The 17,064-nt window shown below is 41.0% G+C and overlaps 1 protein-coding gene across 1 annotated transcript in view; it reads left to right on the top strand.

Moving 5' to 3' along the window:
* magi2b (membrane associated guanylate kinase, WW and PDZ domain containing 2b) overlaps positions 1 to 17,064 on the top strand; it is a 69,312-nt gene that overhangs the window by 23,511 nt on the left and 28,737 nt on the right. Inside the window, exons 3-6 of the mRNA XM_029522422.1 lie at positions 11,574 to 11,693; positions 13,256 to 13,480; positions 15,001 to 15,229; positions 15,715 to 15,794. Of these exons, the coding sequence (XP_029378282.1) occupies positions 11,574 to 11,693; positions 13,256 to 13,480; positions 15,001 to 15,229; positions 15,715 to 15,794 (654 nt within the window). The remainder of the gene's footprint in view (positions 1 to 11,573; positions 11,694 to 13,255; positions 13,481 to 15,000; positions 15,230 to 15,714; positions 15,795 to 17,064) is intronic.

The following is a 17,064-nucleotide window of genomic DNA, read 5'->3' on the forward strand; positions in this document are numbered from 1 at the left end:
CAGAGCCTTTGCAAGAAGGACAAATGCACAAGACAGGAGTGAAGTAAAGACAGCAGGGGAGAGGTGGGGAGTGAAGAAGAGAACAGGCAGAGGATGGAAACTGAGAAGGCGAGTTGATGCAAAAAGATGGGAAGAGGATGGAGGGATGATCTGAGCAGATACACGGAGTAGAAGGGCATACGTGCACTGAATTGGGGTAGAGGGAGATATGAAGGAGACTCGTAAGTCATTCCCCAGAGAAACATCTCCTCTCCTACACTCAGAGGCATCAGTAAAAGGCTCTATAAATAGCACCGACCGTGAGCCGCACGTTTCTCTACTCAGATAGACTATAAATACATGCAGCTTCTGTCACTTCACATCCTCTGCTCTGTCCGCATGCTGCCCCGCAGCTTTGTAACCAGCACCAGGGAATCCTCCTCTGGAGCCAACACAGGAGGAGAACATGAAGAAGCTGATGAGGGACATTGCCAAGATGTTTAGGCTTGTGGTGGTGGTAGTGCTGATGGATGTTGTTTATAATGATAGATGTAATGAAGATGACTTTCTTGATGATGTGAGGACACCTCTTAACACTGATGCATACAGGAGGCTCTAATATACAGTTCTGGTTTCACAGCATTGATGCTGCAAGCATTTTTCAGTGTTCAGTTCCACTGCAAAATACTTTGTACATCTCTATGCACCACCATACAATTAATACAACAGCATTTCATGGTCCAAAAGATCAAAATGACCAGGGAGCTTTAAACAGGTTGGCATAAAGCTGTGGATCTCAGACCACTGCCTGTGAATTCACTAAAATTAGGTGTTCATGATTGATGGAAATCAGGGATAGGGAGAGATGAATTTTGCCTTTCTTCTGTTGACTTGAAAGAGAAAAATTTGTTTTTTTTATACCACAAAATGGATGGTTTACATACTATACATACAAAATATGCTACATTATAAATAGAAATTATGAAATAAACGATACAAATAAGTTTTTATTATTTTTTTTACCAGATGGGTTGAAAATTCTCTTATTTGTTGTCTGTTGTAGAACTGACACCACAAAGATGTTTCATTCAGAAGCTGCTGTGACTGGTCAGTCTACAATCAGCAATTTTTCTCTGTGATAATTGACTTTTAATTTTTACATGGTGTTCTGTCTGAATGCGGTACAACCAAAGTGTTCACAGAAATTAAACATGTTGCCGTATAAAGGTTTGGATATGATTAATCTACAATTTGAAATTAGTCCTGCAGAAGGCCACAAATGGAGTAGCTGCTGGTGACTCAGTTTTAATTACAATGAATTAGACAGTTCTAACATTTGTGCAATGACTGTATTTGTTGTTAATGAATCGAAGAAAATGATTTATTGCATAGCTTAGTGCTGGTGTTTGAGTCCTTTTGAAATAATTATTTTTCTGACCAATATTTATTTAAATTATTAAAAATGTCTTTCTTCATTGAATGTGGGAATTTGTCTATATATATATATATATATATATATATATATATAAAAATCTTTTTTTAAACAAAGGAACAAGGCTACCAGCAGTAAAACTGTGTCTGCCAGCTGAGGGATGATGCTTCTGGTACCTGTATCCATTCAAACTGTGACTGTTTGGCACAGACAACATGGATGCCAATGTCTTGTTGTAACAAAGTTAAATTTAAAATTATTGTGTTATGCCTGTGTGCAATCTGATGAGTGGCCCTGCCTGCTGCTTGTACAATTGGATTGACTTCCTGGCTCAGGAGCCAATGGGCCGAGTCGGGGCAGACAGCCTGGAATGAAACTGTTTGTTTCAGTGGGCCCCATCGTCTCTCTCTCCCCCTTCTGCCCAGGCCGACAGGAGACACATTGTTGTCACAGCTTGGCTAGGGTGTTGCGTAGTGATGGAGATAATTGACTTCTTCATATGAAGTTGATCATTAATTCAATATGTTTCATGTGAGATTCCCCTTTCCCACCCCTCTTTTTTATACAAATATATACAATGGGACAAAATGTACATCTAAAATGTTTGTCTAGCCATGAAAAAATCTCAAAAACATCTTTGTTATATCCAAAAAATTAAAAAATTAAACCAAGAATGTGGGTTAGATTTCTGGTGTTGATGTTGAGGCATGTTCTTTAGGATTTCACTGTTGAATCAAGTGTGCTTTTCTTATTGAATTGAATTATTATTGGATGTGAGGGGGCTTTACCCTTAATTTGGTTCTATTACTGATAATGATAAGGTGAAGAGGAAGGAGGAGGAGTGATGAGTAATTGGAGGATGTTTGTTGTGATGATAATGGTTGGATCTGTTGAGAAAGATAAAATGAATCCCCTGTGTGTATGTGTGTTTGTGTTTGTTTCAGTGGAGGATATCTGTATCGCTGTGTGTTTGCACACAAACATGGTATGAATGCACAGGAACGTATGGGTATGTATGTTTTTGGTTTGGTTTTTTTTTATGTTGCATTGATTATTCTGTTTGTGCTGAGATTTAATAGGCCAAGCTGATAAATGAATAATGGGAGTGTTACACGTCATTCTCTTTGGAGGTTGTGTGCTTGCCTCAATATGTTAGAGAGAAATACATCATCCCCCAGGGACTCTCTCCTTAAAGGGGTGATTTGGCTGCTGGCTTGCTCTTGTTAAAGGGCTGGCAGACATGCTTTGATGTGGTTCTGTGCTCCCTGTAGTTTGATTGGCACACTGGATTAATGTTGCTCCACAGATGAAAGAAACTGCAAGGGAATGATATCAATTTTATGATATGAAAATAGCAAGTAGTGAACATGATTAATGTATTGGTTGTGTTTGGAAAGTGCTTTCTGTGTTCAGCTCTGTCACCTCATTTCTTTTTTTCTTCTTCTTGGTGTGCAATTACTCAACAACTAATCACAAAACGAGGCTCTTATGAAGTCGTCTGTTCTGTGTTTGTGTTCCTGTGTCTAGTTTTACCTCTTCATCACCTCACCCTCCTTTCCTCCTTCACACCACACCTCTGTGTGTGGTACTTCTAAGATCAGGGTAATGTGCAGCGATGAGCCAGGTGCTTGGTGAGCAGTTCATCCTGTGATGGTTAGTGAGTGCTGACACCTCAGAGAGCCTGATTGTTTACTCTGGTTGGGCTTTATTTCTCCACACAAACACATACACACACACAGCTCCACATACCTCACAGCACACACTAGATACAAGCTCTGTGTGCAACATCACGACCCACACAGTCGTCCTGTGGCAGTCAGCTCTGCAGACTAATGAAGGTGCTGTTCAGCCTATCAAGGTTGATTTCCATCACCACAGTAAACACCTCAGTACAGGGGTAATTTCTCAATGTCACCCAGGCACCGAATTCACCAGACGCAGATCACTGAACAACACAGATGTGTTTGAAAATGCGAGTGGACCAGACAGATACATTAAGGGGGAAAATCCAAACAAGTTGCAGTTACTATTTTTAAACTGGAATTAACTCTGTAGTTAAGCACTTTTTATTTTTTTGGGAGTTTTATTTGTAGGCATATTTATCATACTTTTCTTTAATCATTGCGTTTCTCTGCTGGTTTCAGTAAAAGGCCCCGAATTACAAATGTTCAAGCACACTAAATATGTCATTTAAACTTCTGACACTGCTGTCCACCATGACAATTATAGCTCACAAAATCCTTAAAGGATTCTCTCAGATACCTCTGGGAGATAACACCAATCAGTCAATATGCCAGTCATGAATTGCTTATGAACAGATATTCTGAAAACATCTGGCATAGTGAATAAGTGGCTAAAGTAATCTTAAATCCAAACTGTCAATTAACCAATCAAGCACTTGACCAAACACAAAATTAAGACTTTTTAACTCTCATGTAATGTTACAGGTAAGGGACCGTTAGGTATTTTGGAAAATACCCTTATTTATTTCCTGGCAAAGAGGTTGAATATAAAGCTAAAGCCACGTACCTGTAAACTAAACCCTAGTATAAATACTGCAACGGGCTGGACCCTATCCCATCTGAAAGGGGCTGTGAGGTGAGATGCCTTTCAGGCACGTTTAAAGTTGATAGTTTGGGCTGAAATGTAGGGACAAGCATTCAGCTTTCCATTCGCAGGGAATTTGGATGGTTGGTAAACCAAACCTACATTTGTGCAGGGTGACCATGCTAAACCACAGTTCTGCCTTGTTTTACACCAGCCTGCCTCTCACTCTTTAGCTCTGTGCGTCTATAATTGAGCGAGCAGCTCAGTCTCACAATCAGCCCACACGCACTGTTACTTCTGGCTACAAGTAGACAAAATCTGTGGAGGCAGAGCATTCTTCAGGCCCAAAAGGGATTTACATTGGCCACCCAAGGCCCCCAGTCCTTCTAGCACGTTGGAGTTAAACCTGTCTACTTATATGCCATATGAATTACTCCAAGCTAACCAGGTGTGAGCTCTCAGTGGCCAAGCTGTGAAAGTAATTGATTGATCAAGTGCAAAGCAGTGAGAAGTACAGACCTGCAGCTCTGCAGAGCAAAATGGCTTAAACAGAACACCAATGAGACTCTAACCCATACAACACACGAAGAACAGCAGTGCCTTATCAGCCATAAATGTTGTTTTTCGAACGTTATGTAGATGTAGAATGTAGATGTTGCAGCTTGTTACCATGGCAAGGCTGTGTTGCCAGGTACAGACGTGTTGTCGTGGCAGCAGACGCTCCTGTCAGGGTGTTGCCATGTTGCAATGCTGCATCTGTAGCCTGGGCTTTGTAGTGTAAATAAAGATGCCTGTGTGTGTGTGTGTGTTCTACAGACCTGCTGTCACACCTCACGACTGCCCACAAAGGAGAAGGAGGGAGGAGGACAGTGAGAGTGAATGAGACATGAGAGACCTAAGTGTTAGACAGCTTTAAGGAGAAACAAAAGAATGTCGGAAAATAGCCACCAGAGGAACAAATGGATGGAAGGGTAATGAGGTAAACTGGGGATAAGAGAGAGAAGGTAATGGAGAAGTACTCAGACAGATAGCGAAAAAGATAGATATATAAATGATAGATGTGAGACTGAGACAGTAAATAGATAAGACAGCAGCTGTGCTGTGTGTAGTGCAAGAAACAAACTGTTTTCATACTCCTCTCTCCTGTCATGCTGCCATGGCGCTTTGCTTGCTCTGTGTTGAAAAGGATTCTGGGTAAACAAGTTCAAGTTTTTGAGGACAGTGGTTTGGATTATTTATTTATTTATTTTTATTTTTTTTGTCTGGTATGGTTGCGATACTGTGTCCTGATATCCAATGTTCCCATTATATTCCCACTTGGGTAACTTCAATATCAAATATGTTTTTATGGCTGCACAATTAGATTGAATAGAAACACTTTAATGCATCATTTCATGCTCTTTTCTTGTGAAATATTAAAAATTGTGGAACCCTTGAGATCTTTACTGGTATCAAGTAAAGGCTTTTGCATCTGTCTGCTTCAGATGCACAAAATATAGGGACATTAGCAAGCCTCACTTCAGCTAAGAAGATACATATTCAGAAAAGTAATGTTTCGCTTTCCGCTTCCTGCTGCAGTTCCCCTGTCGGTTTGACTTACACTACGCTCTGGATACAGGTGAGCTGACAAATCTGAACTTGTCTGCTTGAATCCTCTTTCATGGTAAACCCCAAATTGATTAATGTGAAAAATATCACACCTGCTCACCTTTTAGAGCATGTTTTTAGTTACTGGTTGATTTGGTGTTATCTTGGCCTAACAAATCGCTCCAGCTCCCAAAGCAACCTGATGGCTCTGATGGATGATGATGCTGAATCCAAGAGGGGTTTCAGAGACAAACAGATCAGTACACAGAGCTGGAGGCTCAGACCGGACAGACATGTATTCCTGTTTTTGAGTTGAGTAATTTGAGTCTCAAAAATTCTGGGGATGTAAGGATATCGATCTCTGTATTTATATTTATAGCTCTTGTTTATACCCTCAACTTTTAATATTTAATGTGAAACAGATGGTTGGTTCACATTCATCTCCACGTACACGTGTACACGTATCCATACTCAAGGCAGACAGTATCATGTGACCACCTTCCCCCACTCTTTATTATTATAATCAGTCAATTGATAGTCTTTTTATAGCTCTGAGTCTAACCCGCTCTGCTTCCGCCTCTTGTGACTTCCTTTCTTATTATACAAACGTGTATGCATACATGTACACTGACTCAAACTCATCCATATGCTTCTGTGGATGCATGGTGGAGTTAACCAATCATTCTTTCTCTCCTCCCACTGTCTCCTTCTCTGTTCCTGTCTTTTGCTGGTTGTCTCTGTTTTTACCACACTTCTACCACTCTATTATTTAGCAAAGGTCTTTGCCCTGTTATCGTCTGACGCCCAGCAGAGTTATTTCAGTGTATCAGCTATTTTAGCTTCAGCTTCAAATGGACTTTCCTTGTTATGTGTCTACATAATTTCTCTCTCTCACTCATCCCCACTAATGTGAAAATATTCCGTAGTGCTCAGTCATCTGGGTTTTTTAGGCAGCAAACATCTTAAACCTTAAAATACAAGGTCCGAAGCTTTTCTGGGCGATTGTAGGTTTAAGTTATTTAAGCCATAAATCTCTATGGCCCTCATCCTTCCACTTCGCAGTGTCACCGCTGAGAGGTTTGGGTACACTGGCTGATTCCAATGCAAAAAAAAACAACCTTTTTTGGCTCATGGCCGACTTTATCCTTTACTAGTGAGAGCACGACATCCAATCAATAGTCAACAGCAGCAGTGCTGTTCGCTCAGAGGAAGTGTTGCTGTCTACCCTCAGTGCAGTCTGCAATTTCTTTAATTTGAACACCTGTGCAGCTTGTCCTGCTTTGCCCACTTAATTTATTAACGCTCTGCTTAGGAGTTTGTGTGGCCAGTGGACAAAATATGAACTGAACTGAAGACATTTAATGCTTCTTCCGCAAGACTTCATCAATTATAAAATGAATTTTTATCAGTTTTAGCATCTACCTGAGAGCTTTCTAGAATAAGAAAAAAGGAACTTGCTATGTTTAAAGATAGATAAAGACCAAGAAAAGACGAAATGGGGTACATGGAACAGAAAATGGATTTTGCTGGGGGCTGTGTCAATAATGGCACTTTTTAAGGTCTACTTCACAGTTAGTTATTGGTTATTGATAACAGTAAAGGGGAAGGAGGAGGAGCAACGGGGGAGGGAGCAACACAGGTAAGGTGCTAAATCGCTCTAAGTAGAAACGTGTGAAAAGGAAGAAAGAAAAGAAACGGTCGGCCTATCTCAAGGCCAAATAGGCGATCAATATTCCCAGCTCAGATCCAACAAGGCTCTCTGTGCGTCTCTCTTGGCTCGATTGGTGTGTCCAGTGAGGGAAGCAGTGGGAGAAGGCCATCAGCAGGTCATCAGTATTCCAGCTGGCTGTGCCTACTCTGGTGTGGGCAGCAGAATAATTTCACTCTGATCTAACAGATCAATAGCTGTACCCATAGGAAGACGACCAGCCCAGCCTGGCTGGCTGAGCTGCTGCAGTATTCAGAGTAACACTGCACATGCAATGGACGGAGCTCTTCATGATTCATATTTTTAGTTTTGTGTGCAGTGTAGTCCACGGAGTGGGCCGTGAGTTAGCGGTTTGTGAAGTGTCTTTACATAGGCTTCTCTACATATTCTGTCGTGAGGAAGCAGGAGTGCTTTGAAGACAGACTGGGATGTGTTCACACAGGGACTTCTGTATGCCTTATCCATTAACTACCAAAACCAGAAATAGTGTTTGGACAGAAATGTATGGTCTCTGCTCAGGAAACAAGCTGCTGCCTACAGGACAGGAGTGACGAGAAAGAACTGAAGCCAGGCATCAGAAGGCCACAGGTACAAGCTGCATATTATTGGACTCTTTGAAAGCAACAGACCCTCATAACATGAGGAGAGGTAACTGTTGATGAGGTAGCTGAGACTGTTCACCAACATCTTTCCTTTCTCCCTATTACAGGCTGTTTTCGTCAGCTTTAATTGAGCTATTTGTAGGTTTTGCTATTGTAGCCATCATTAGCATTAACAGCTGTTCCTTTGCCAGTCTATGGGGTGATTTTATGAGTTCAGCATCGAAGTGCATTTTTCAGCCCACTATGGACTCCAATGGTTCTTTTTTTCTGCTTATATTAGCAAGTTTTCCAGCTAGACCTTGTCTGTCTCACCGCTCAATAATTACAACTGACTGTAGTCTCCAGTCTGTCCTGAGGACAATCTGGTCAATGGATCTTGTATAACCTCTGAAAATGCAACAATGGCAAGCAAGTACCAGTAATGTCTCACCTGGAGAAATTAAACATATTCCAAGATGCTGTTTGTTGGCTTTGCACCACTTTAATACTACACTCCCCTAAAAACTAGGATACAAACTATAGGTTGTTGCAGTCCTCATCATAGAAACCATAAAATGTAAGAATGAACAGCAGCACATTTTCAGCTTTCATCTCCAACGCAGGTGAGCTGTGGAGCTGTGTGCTTAGTCCAACACAATGGGGAGGTCTGCTAGTGACACCACTATAGTGGGATTATATCCAACAATGATTAGACATGCTGACAATTTAGTCTGAAACACCACAAAAATCCCTCACCAGGAAGACCATACATCCCACTCTCCACATAAACGTTGAGGAGATAGATAGTACCGTCAACATCAAATTCCTGCAAATCCACACAAACAAGATCTCATGTGGCCCATCGACACCTCCCATTGGACGAAGAACGCACAGCAGAGGCTTTTCTTACAGGAGACTCAAGCACGCCAAACCCCATCTCAGCTTCTGGTTAAATTCTGCAATAGCACCACAGGGAATATCCTGTGCCACTTACCACAGCCAGGTATGCTAGCTACGCTGCCAAGAGCTGTTCTATCATGCACTGTTTTGACTGCTGCTGTCTAACCATGCCTCATTTCAATCACATGATGCTTTCATATACATACCTCACTATAAAAATATTGTGTATAGTGTATAAACATCAACATTTCAACTTTTTATCTTGCTATGTATTGTTTCTCGGTTCCATCATTTATTCATTTTGGTTAGTCTTGTATTTTTATTTCCCTTATGCTGCTGTTGTTTTCTACAACTCTATTCAAGACTGCACTTTATTTCATTTTATACCTGACAAAAAATTCTTGCATCTTTTGGAATTGTTTTAAGATAAGATAATCCTTTGTTATTCCCTTAGTGGGGAAATTTGCACATTAAAGCAACGTATAGAAAGGGTTAGGGTTGCACACAGGAATATAAATACAAAACAAGGGAATTTAAGCATTAGATATGAGAGACTAGCCAGTTTCTAGGAACACTGGTAGATTTACAATATAAATAATAATTACCTGGTAAAATCTTACAATTTAAGATAAGATAAGATAAGATAAGATAAGATAGACTTTATTAATCCCTTGGGAGGTCTCCGTCAGGGAAATTGTTGTTCCAGCAGGTACAGCACCGACAAGAACAGTAAAAGAAAGCACACAGTTTGAAATATATAAACAACAAATGTACAACCATAAATATTCAGGTTTTTTTTTTTTTTTTTTTTTTTTTTAGTGTCCCATCTTCTCCAATCCCTCTTTCTTCCTGCTACTCCTCCCCCTCCCACCTAATGCAGTATACAATACAATGTGTTACACTTAAACTTCTTAAATTTTAGGGGTCAATGGCAAAAATTATACCCAGTGACTTTAATTGCCCTAGCACGGTTGTTTTGCAATATATCATATGGCGTGTAACGAACAACTTGGATTTCCAGTGGCACACGGGAAAAAGATACTTACTAGTGAAGTAACAGCAAAGACAGACTAGCTGTTAATGCTGAGATAAACAAAATATTGGCAGCTGTGTTCAGTTCTCCGCTTTTAGTATGTAAATCACTATAATTTGTCTAAATTTGAAGCCACTTTACTGGTATTTGTGGCTGAGTAATGGTACTTGCTCAGTATTAACAAAGCACAACTTTAAGATGATGTTCTTGTACAAACACAAAATCTGAAATATGAGATATGATGCAGATCCTGAATGATGCTGAGATTACACTGGGATGTTTGTATGGTGTGACATCTTTTTGTATGACATTTGTAGGTTGTATAGCTCGAGATGAGCATGACAGCCAGTTGAAATATATGTGACTGTCTTGTACCTGCGGTGTGGTAGATTTAAAGTGTTGTACTGAGATGTGATCAGCTTGGAGATTGGATTAATTTGGTCACTTAACCACCATTCAGAGTAACAAAGACAAATAAACACATATACAGACACATGGACGGATCATCAGCACAAACACATACCCTCTTTGCATGGCATGACAGTGTTGGACTGTGTAATATACAGACAGACTATAGATGTCTGAAGGTCTGGGATCACGTCTTTGCTCATTATGTGTTGCTAAGATCACACTTCTGCTCCCACTGGAGAAGTAAATACTGTAGTAAATGTTTAGATGCACTACAGGAGGAAAGCAGTGACAGATGATCAATAGAGATCTAATGATTAAGAGATCACACTCCGGAGAGACTTACAAGTCCCTGCATTGCACAAGATGACTTACCTCCCTCTCACTGAGTGTACGTGCATATGGACGCATTTCATGTATATTTCTGTGTGCGTTTGCGTGTAGTCTCAACAGAATATCCGTCATCTGCTTTAATTTCCCAGAACTCACAGTTAGGATTACGATACTAGTATTTTTTTTTTTTTTTCATTCTTACCTGAACATATGAAATGTTCCTTTAGTTTATTATAACCTTGTCAGAGCTGCTCATATCTTTTTATAGACATGTGTACTGAGACTAATGGAGCACAGATCTTACACTTAAGTCAGATCTGACAACCATACAGCCAGACCAATCTGACTTACATTTTTACAGACTTGTTCAATGACTATTTTCAGGCATGATCAGCAGAGAACAGGAATCAGCCCCAGCAGACTGAGCCTGAGCTGAAAGTCCACTTGGCAGAGACACAAACACAGCACCTCATTAAACTCGACACTCCCATCGCTGCCATCACAGACCAGAGCTTTGACGCTGCACTGCCGATGGAGATCTCTAGAGCATTGATGTAGGAAGGCTGTAATTGCTGCATGTTAATGTAGCGCCTCTGCAGTCCTGCAGTTTTGACAACAATCCAGTCAACACAATGTTGTGTATTGTGTAAGGAGGTTTGAGTTGTGCTTGGTAAAAATGTCAAATTGATGAACTCGCTTACTGAAACAGCACCAGATTGGCTTATAGAGGCTGAATGATGGTGATTTGGTGTTTTAGCAGCTCTGGCAGCTCCTCTCTAGCTGTGTCTATCTGTGTCTGGCTGTCAGTCACACACAATTGTGTGAATGGATTTGGCGATCACAAGTGATGTCTCTTTATTCAGCCTCTTCTGTTGCATTTCCTTTCCCCTCCCATTTCCTCCCATGCACTTTGTAGCCTCAAATCTGCCGTCTTTTCCTGGCCATTCCTTTTCTAAGCTCTTTCTCTTTCTTCCTGCCTTTTCTTCTCAAGTGCCCTATTTGGCTCTGATGACCTCTCCCTCCCTCCCCCTTTCTCTCTCTTCCTCTCTGACTCTTTTTCTGCAGGTACCACCAGGCAGCCTAAGGAGGGGGAGGTGCCTGGGGTGGACTACAACTTTGTGAGTGTGGAGCGTTTTATGGAACTGGAGCAAAGTGGAGCCCTGTTAGAGAGTGGAACCTATGAAGGTGAGTTCTGGGTGAGGGTCAGTCCTCACTGAGCAAAGTGGGAACTTTTGCTACAATTGTTGTATCATAGATGGATCAGATTTGTTAGGTAGTTGTATGTGTGTGCACGTGTCTGCGTAAAGGATGTATATATGTCCGTGTGTGTTCCCTTTTTGTATGTTAACGAAGATTTTACTTGTGATTTTTTTGGGCTTTTTGGTTTTCTGTGGCTGCATTATAGGTGCAGAATCTCATTTTGTGATGCACATAAAATAAGACTGTTGAAAATAAAGACGGGAGATGAAAACACTAAAAATCATGGAGAAAGATTAAGAAAGCGAAACATATAGTATCATCAGAGGACTGTTCAAGGTCATTGTAGTGCATGTGTGCACGATTCAGTGCATGTAACGCTTCACGTATGTGACGGTTCTTTCCTAATATCAGTCTACCGTATATCCTGCTGGAATGAAAGTGGGCTGCTGATGCTCCATTTGTCTTTTCCAGCACATGGCAGGGGCTTTTCCTGGGAGGTTGGTCAGTTTTTATACCCCGATAATTCACACCAAACTCCAGTCCCAGCAGACTCCAGTCTGTTTTAAATGGGGGGAAAAGCTCTCTGCAGTGTCAGTCCACAGACACTGTCCTCGATCTCTATTCTCAATATGGTAATGAAGAGGTGTGTAAACAAAGACAATATCCAGGGTGAATTTGACTTACTCATGCGACCTTGGACCTAAGGAGCTTCTTGACTACCTCAGCAATCTCTGGCATGGATATGGGAAAGGTTCCCCCGAGCTGCTCCTTTCACAACCTGATGAAAACCCTGCCCAGAGTCAGCAGTTCTCCTCCCCTCTTTGAGGTGCTGGATGATTGGCGATAGTTTGCATACGCCAAATCAATTACAATATGCTCAAAGTTGATATAGCCTTTTACCCTCTGATTCCAAAAAATGATTGCAGACACAGGTATTGTAAATGACTAGGATTTGTAATTGTTTTATTGTGCCTAAATTGTCATATTTGAGAAGACTGTGAGGGGTTATCTGCTATCTTTGAATTTCTGGTCCAGATAGCAGCAGTGAGTGAACAGTAAATTAACTGCAAGATATCTGTAGTGCCTCCTTTGGAGGGAAGACTGCTGCTTATAGAAGAGTGTTATAGGGTGTATGATAGGCCAACACCCCATCCCCTCTTATTTCTGGCATTGACACCTTATAGATAGATAGATTTTAAAATTAATAGTGTAAATTCTAGAAAATTAAAGTCTGGATGATGCAGATCAGATGCTCAAGTTTACCGTCGGGTTTGTCAGACAGAAAACTATTAGCACCTGTCTTGGTGTCTTGAAACATCAACCAGTGTGCAAATGCACAAAGGTGATTAATTGGAAATGATAGGTTCCCTTAAAAAGTCCCCCATTACTTAGTTGAGTCATTTTAAAACCAAGATATGTATTCAAAGCCCCAGTTTCCCACAAGTGCTTGAACTTAATCTCTGCTTAACAAACCGTGCGTTACATCACCTGCGATAGTCACATACAAAGTCACTAGCACAAACACTGCTGTGCCTGTCTACCTTCAGATAACTTTTACGGCACACCAAAACCTCCAGCAGAGCCGTCCCCTGCAGCCCCTCCTCTGAATGTGAGTGAGGCCCTACTGCCCGGAGCCCGGCCCAGCGCCCAGGGCAAACGAAAGAGGAACCAATCAGTCAGTAACATGGAGCAGCGTGCCAGCCTGGAGCCGCCTGAGGAGGAGGAAGAAGAGAGTCCGGTTGTTAATGGCAATGGGGTGGCCATCACACCAGGTACGGTGCGAAAGGCAAGAAAAAAAGCTACAAGTTTCCAGTTTTGATGCTTTTATTCCAAATTTCCCGTCCCCTCCTGACTGGAATTAGATTCCAAGGGTTTCCCAGGGCCACATATACAGCACCATATTTACGTAAAAATAAAATCTGGTTTGAAGGTTTTGACTGTCCCTTGAGTTATTTATTGCTCCCTCAATGGTAAGAGTGAATTAAACCAGAGATACCAGTCTGTTGTCATAGCAACGTCCATCCTTCCTCTTTATTGTCCCTTATAGATAAATCAAGTCTATTTTCTCCTTTCGTCAGTTTCATATCTGTAGATTATAAAGTCCAGCCAGTGTAGATGGCTTCATATCTGACAACAAACTGTACCCTGACCGGCCATTTCAGACATTGGATTAGTGTGAACTGGAAAGGTTCTGTATAATCTTATGTAATAGAATACACAAGGGCACCTTAATGTCTCTACCATTATCACTGTCCAGAGTGTCATTTTGGCTTCAGCTCCCATTTTTCTGTCCTGTCATTTCTCCATCTCTCCTGGGGTCTTTGTTTTCCTGCCACTGGCCTTTGTCCCTGCTTCTATTAATACCCAAACTCTCCCCACACTACTGTCCTTTTACTTGTGAGCTCTCTAGCTTCTTCTTTGTCTCTGTGGTCTTGTCCCTTCTGCCCTCTTGTCTTCCGTCTGCTTCCCCCATCTCTCTTTCTAGTCAGTGTTGTGTTGTGCCATGTCATACTCTTTGCCTTATTCACTTACCAGCATGTGTTCTGCTATATTTCTGTCCTTACCCCCTTTTTCTTTTGACTGTATTAAGAAAATAGAGTTTAACACATTTAGACATCACAGCAAAAATACAGTCATGTAATGTGATGCTGATAACACTTTGGAGATTAGCATTAAAAATAAGATATTTTGTATTGTCAAAGGAAAAGCGAAGGAAACAAACAAAAAAATTATTCAAAATGGTATTTGAATAGAACTGCCTCTTCACTACACCAGGAAAATGTCTCTTTAGTTGGTAAAGAAATGGAATCTGTAATCCAATAAATGTTGCAAAAGCACTGACTTTCCTCCATCTTTCTTTTCCAGTAAGTAATTGTGAAAGGCAAATGCTGAAAATCTGTGGTGTTCACTCTCTTCAATTCCACGCTCATCATCCGCTGACTTAGATGCCACCAGCTCTTCTCCTCACTCAAAAAATGTTTCCTTATTTCTGACTCAGTCTCTGACCCCTAAAGTCACTGTCTTTCCCCGTTTCTCCATTTTGATTTCTCATGCTCATTGTCCTTAGACTCCATCTCCCCTCTCTCTTCCTCCTCTTCCTCTGTGTCTCTTTCTCTCTCTATCTCCCAGGGGTTCATAGCTCTGCAGTGGCTTGCCTATGACTCATCATGCATGGCATGTATCGTGTGCATCAAGGTCTGCATGTGTTTGCACAGTGAATTTGAGTATAACTGTGTGTGTATGTGTTTTTGTGTGCGTGCGTGCGTGCCTGTGTGTTGCCTGCACTCTGCAGAGTCCAGTGAACATGAGGACAAGAGCACAGATGCCTCTGGGGAGGTTGCTGTTGAAGCATCCAGCCAGGCTGCAGCCTCTGCTGAGCCGCCCACCGAAGGAGAGGAGGCCCCAAAATCTCCGTCTAAATCCCCCGCCAAAGTCCCAGATGCAGATGAGGAAGAACTTGGTCCTCTGCCTGACAACTGGGAGATGGCGTACACTGAGAAGGGGGAGGTCTACTTCATAGAGTAAGAGGAAAAAATGGTTTTAGGTTTTATACTCCCAAAGCTGCATGTCCCCTGATGTCCTTATTGAGTACATGATGGAAACATTATGTGTGAAAATAATTAAACAAAGTGCACTACCTGTGGTTTATGTTAGCTATAAACTTTATAGTGCTGGCCTGTACACACACACACACACACACACACACACACACACTGCTGCAAACTCTTGCCCTCTTCTCTCACCCTCACTAATTAGTGACTGAGGGCTAATTAGTGGATTAATGGTCATTTAGTTTACCTTATAAATCCCCTTGTTTCTCTTTGGACCTGTATACACACACACACACACACACACACACAAACACACCGTCTCTCTGTCTCTTTTCTTTAGGTAATTAATGTTGCTTTGCACTCTTCTCTTTCTCTCACAGTCAGTCTCTGTCTAAGCCCTGTGTGCTCCTTTTCCTCTTTTATTGGCTTCATCTGCACATCTCTTTCTTCTTCAGTCACAACACCAAAACAACATCATGGCTGGATCCTCGTCTTGCAAAGAAAGCGAAGCCACCAGAAGAATGCAGGGAAGATGGTGAGTTTGAACAACCTGCTTGCCTGTTTGCCAACCTCATCATTCATGGCAGTGTGTCATCTCTGCATTTCCGACAATTTGTGTATCTCTCTTGTCTGTTTTTGACTCACTGTTAGCAATGTGTTTTCCCTCCTTGACAACAATCTCTGTTGTATGAGATCATTGTCTGTCTGCTGTTGCCCTCACTGATAATTATGGTGTTATGAAGAGAATAGAAAGAGTAAACTGGACATATAAATTTTAAGCTTTGCTGTAGGGAAGTGTTGATTAGCATCAAATGTTCTTAGTACATGTGCAGTGCACAATGCCATCAGCGTCTTTCAGTTTTTTTGTTTGATGCCTCACAACCAATTGAAATTAAAATAAAATGGCTATAAACTGTGAAGACATGCTCGATGTAAAGATATTAGTTGTTGCATTGGTTTATGTGTAACCTCTCTAACAGACTGTATCACTCCAGAATAAAATCTAGTTTATTGTATTCAAGATTGGTATCAGATATTTGTATAATTGTCAACAAATCGTATAAAAAGACTAACATTGTGTTAGGAAGTTTCTCAATGCGTGCTGATTTCCCTGCTGTGTCTGCAGTTCAGCTGCCGGCTCACTTGTTTTAGTGACGGCATAAAACGTATTAAAATGAGTCACAGATGTTTTTTAATGTTTCATCTTTCAAGAAAGACCACGTTATTTCCAAAAATAGCTTATCATCATCATTGCAATTTAGGATTATATTAAGATGCAAATTAATACATGATTGATGCTTTAGTGCCGCAGTACTCAAACTTCTCAGTGTGCGACCCCTCAAAAAGAAACAGTGCCCACAAATGATAGCTCATCACATTTTGCCCATTTGTAAAATCAGAGTTGAGGAACCAATAACGAGTTTCCTTTCTTAGATTTATTTAACTTGAAATAATTTTAGAGGCTTGAAAAACTTTGTTTATCCAGGAAAAACAGAGATTTGTTGTAATAGTCATCTTAAAAAACAAAAGCTGGTTTGGCAGAATTTTACAAATTTCTTTCTAACCTGTTTTGCTCTAAACTATTCATGACTTTATACACCTTAAATAACAGGTCTAGTGGCTAGTTACAGTACCAGTAACGTATGTGGCAGTTTTTGTTGGTTTTAGTTGTCTTTGTGGGATCTGTTAACAAGAAACTATTGGCTATCAGTAGAGTTGTCTCTATACTGGTGAAGGATGACTTCATTTGATCCTTTGTGGTCAAAATATTTTTTTTGGCCTTTTTTAATGTGTGTTTTAGAGGG

The sequence above is a fragment of the Echeneis naucrates genome, chromosome 16, assembly GCF_900963305.1.
Source record: "Echeneis naucrates chromosome 16, fEcheNa1.1, whole genome shotgun sequence".
Classification (NCBI taxonomy): Eukaryota; Metazoa; Chordata; class Actinopteri; order Carangiformes; family Echeneidae; genus Echeneis; species Echeneis naucrates.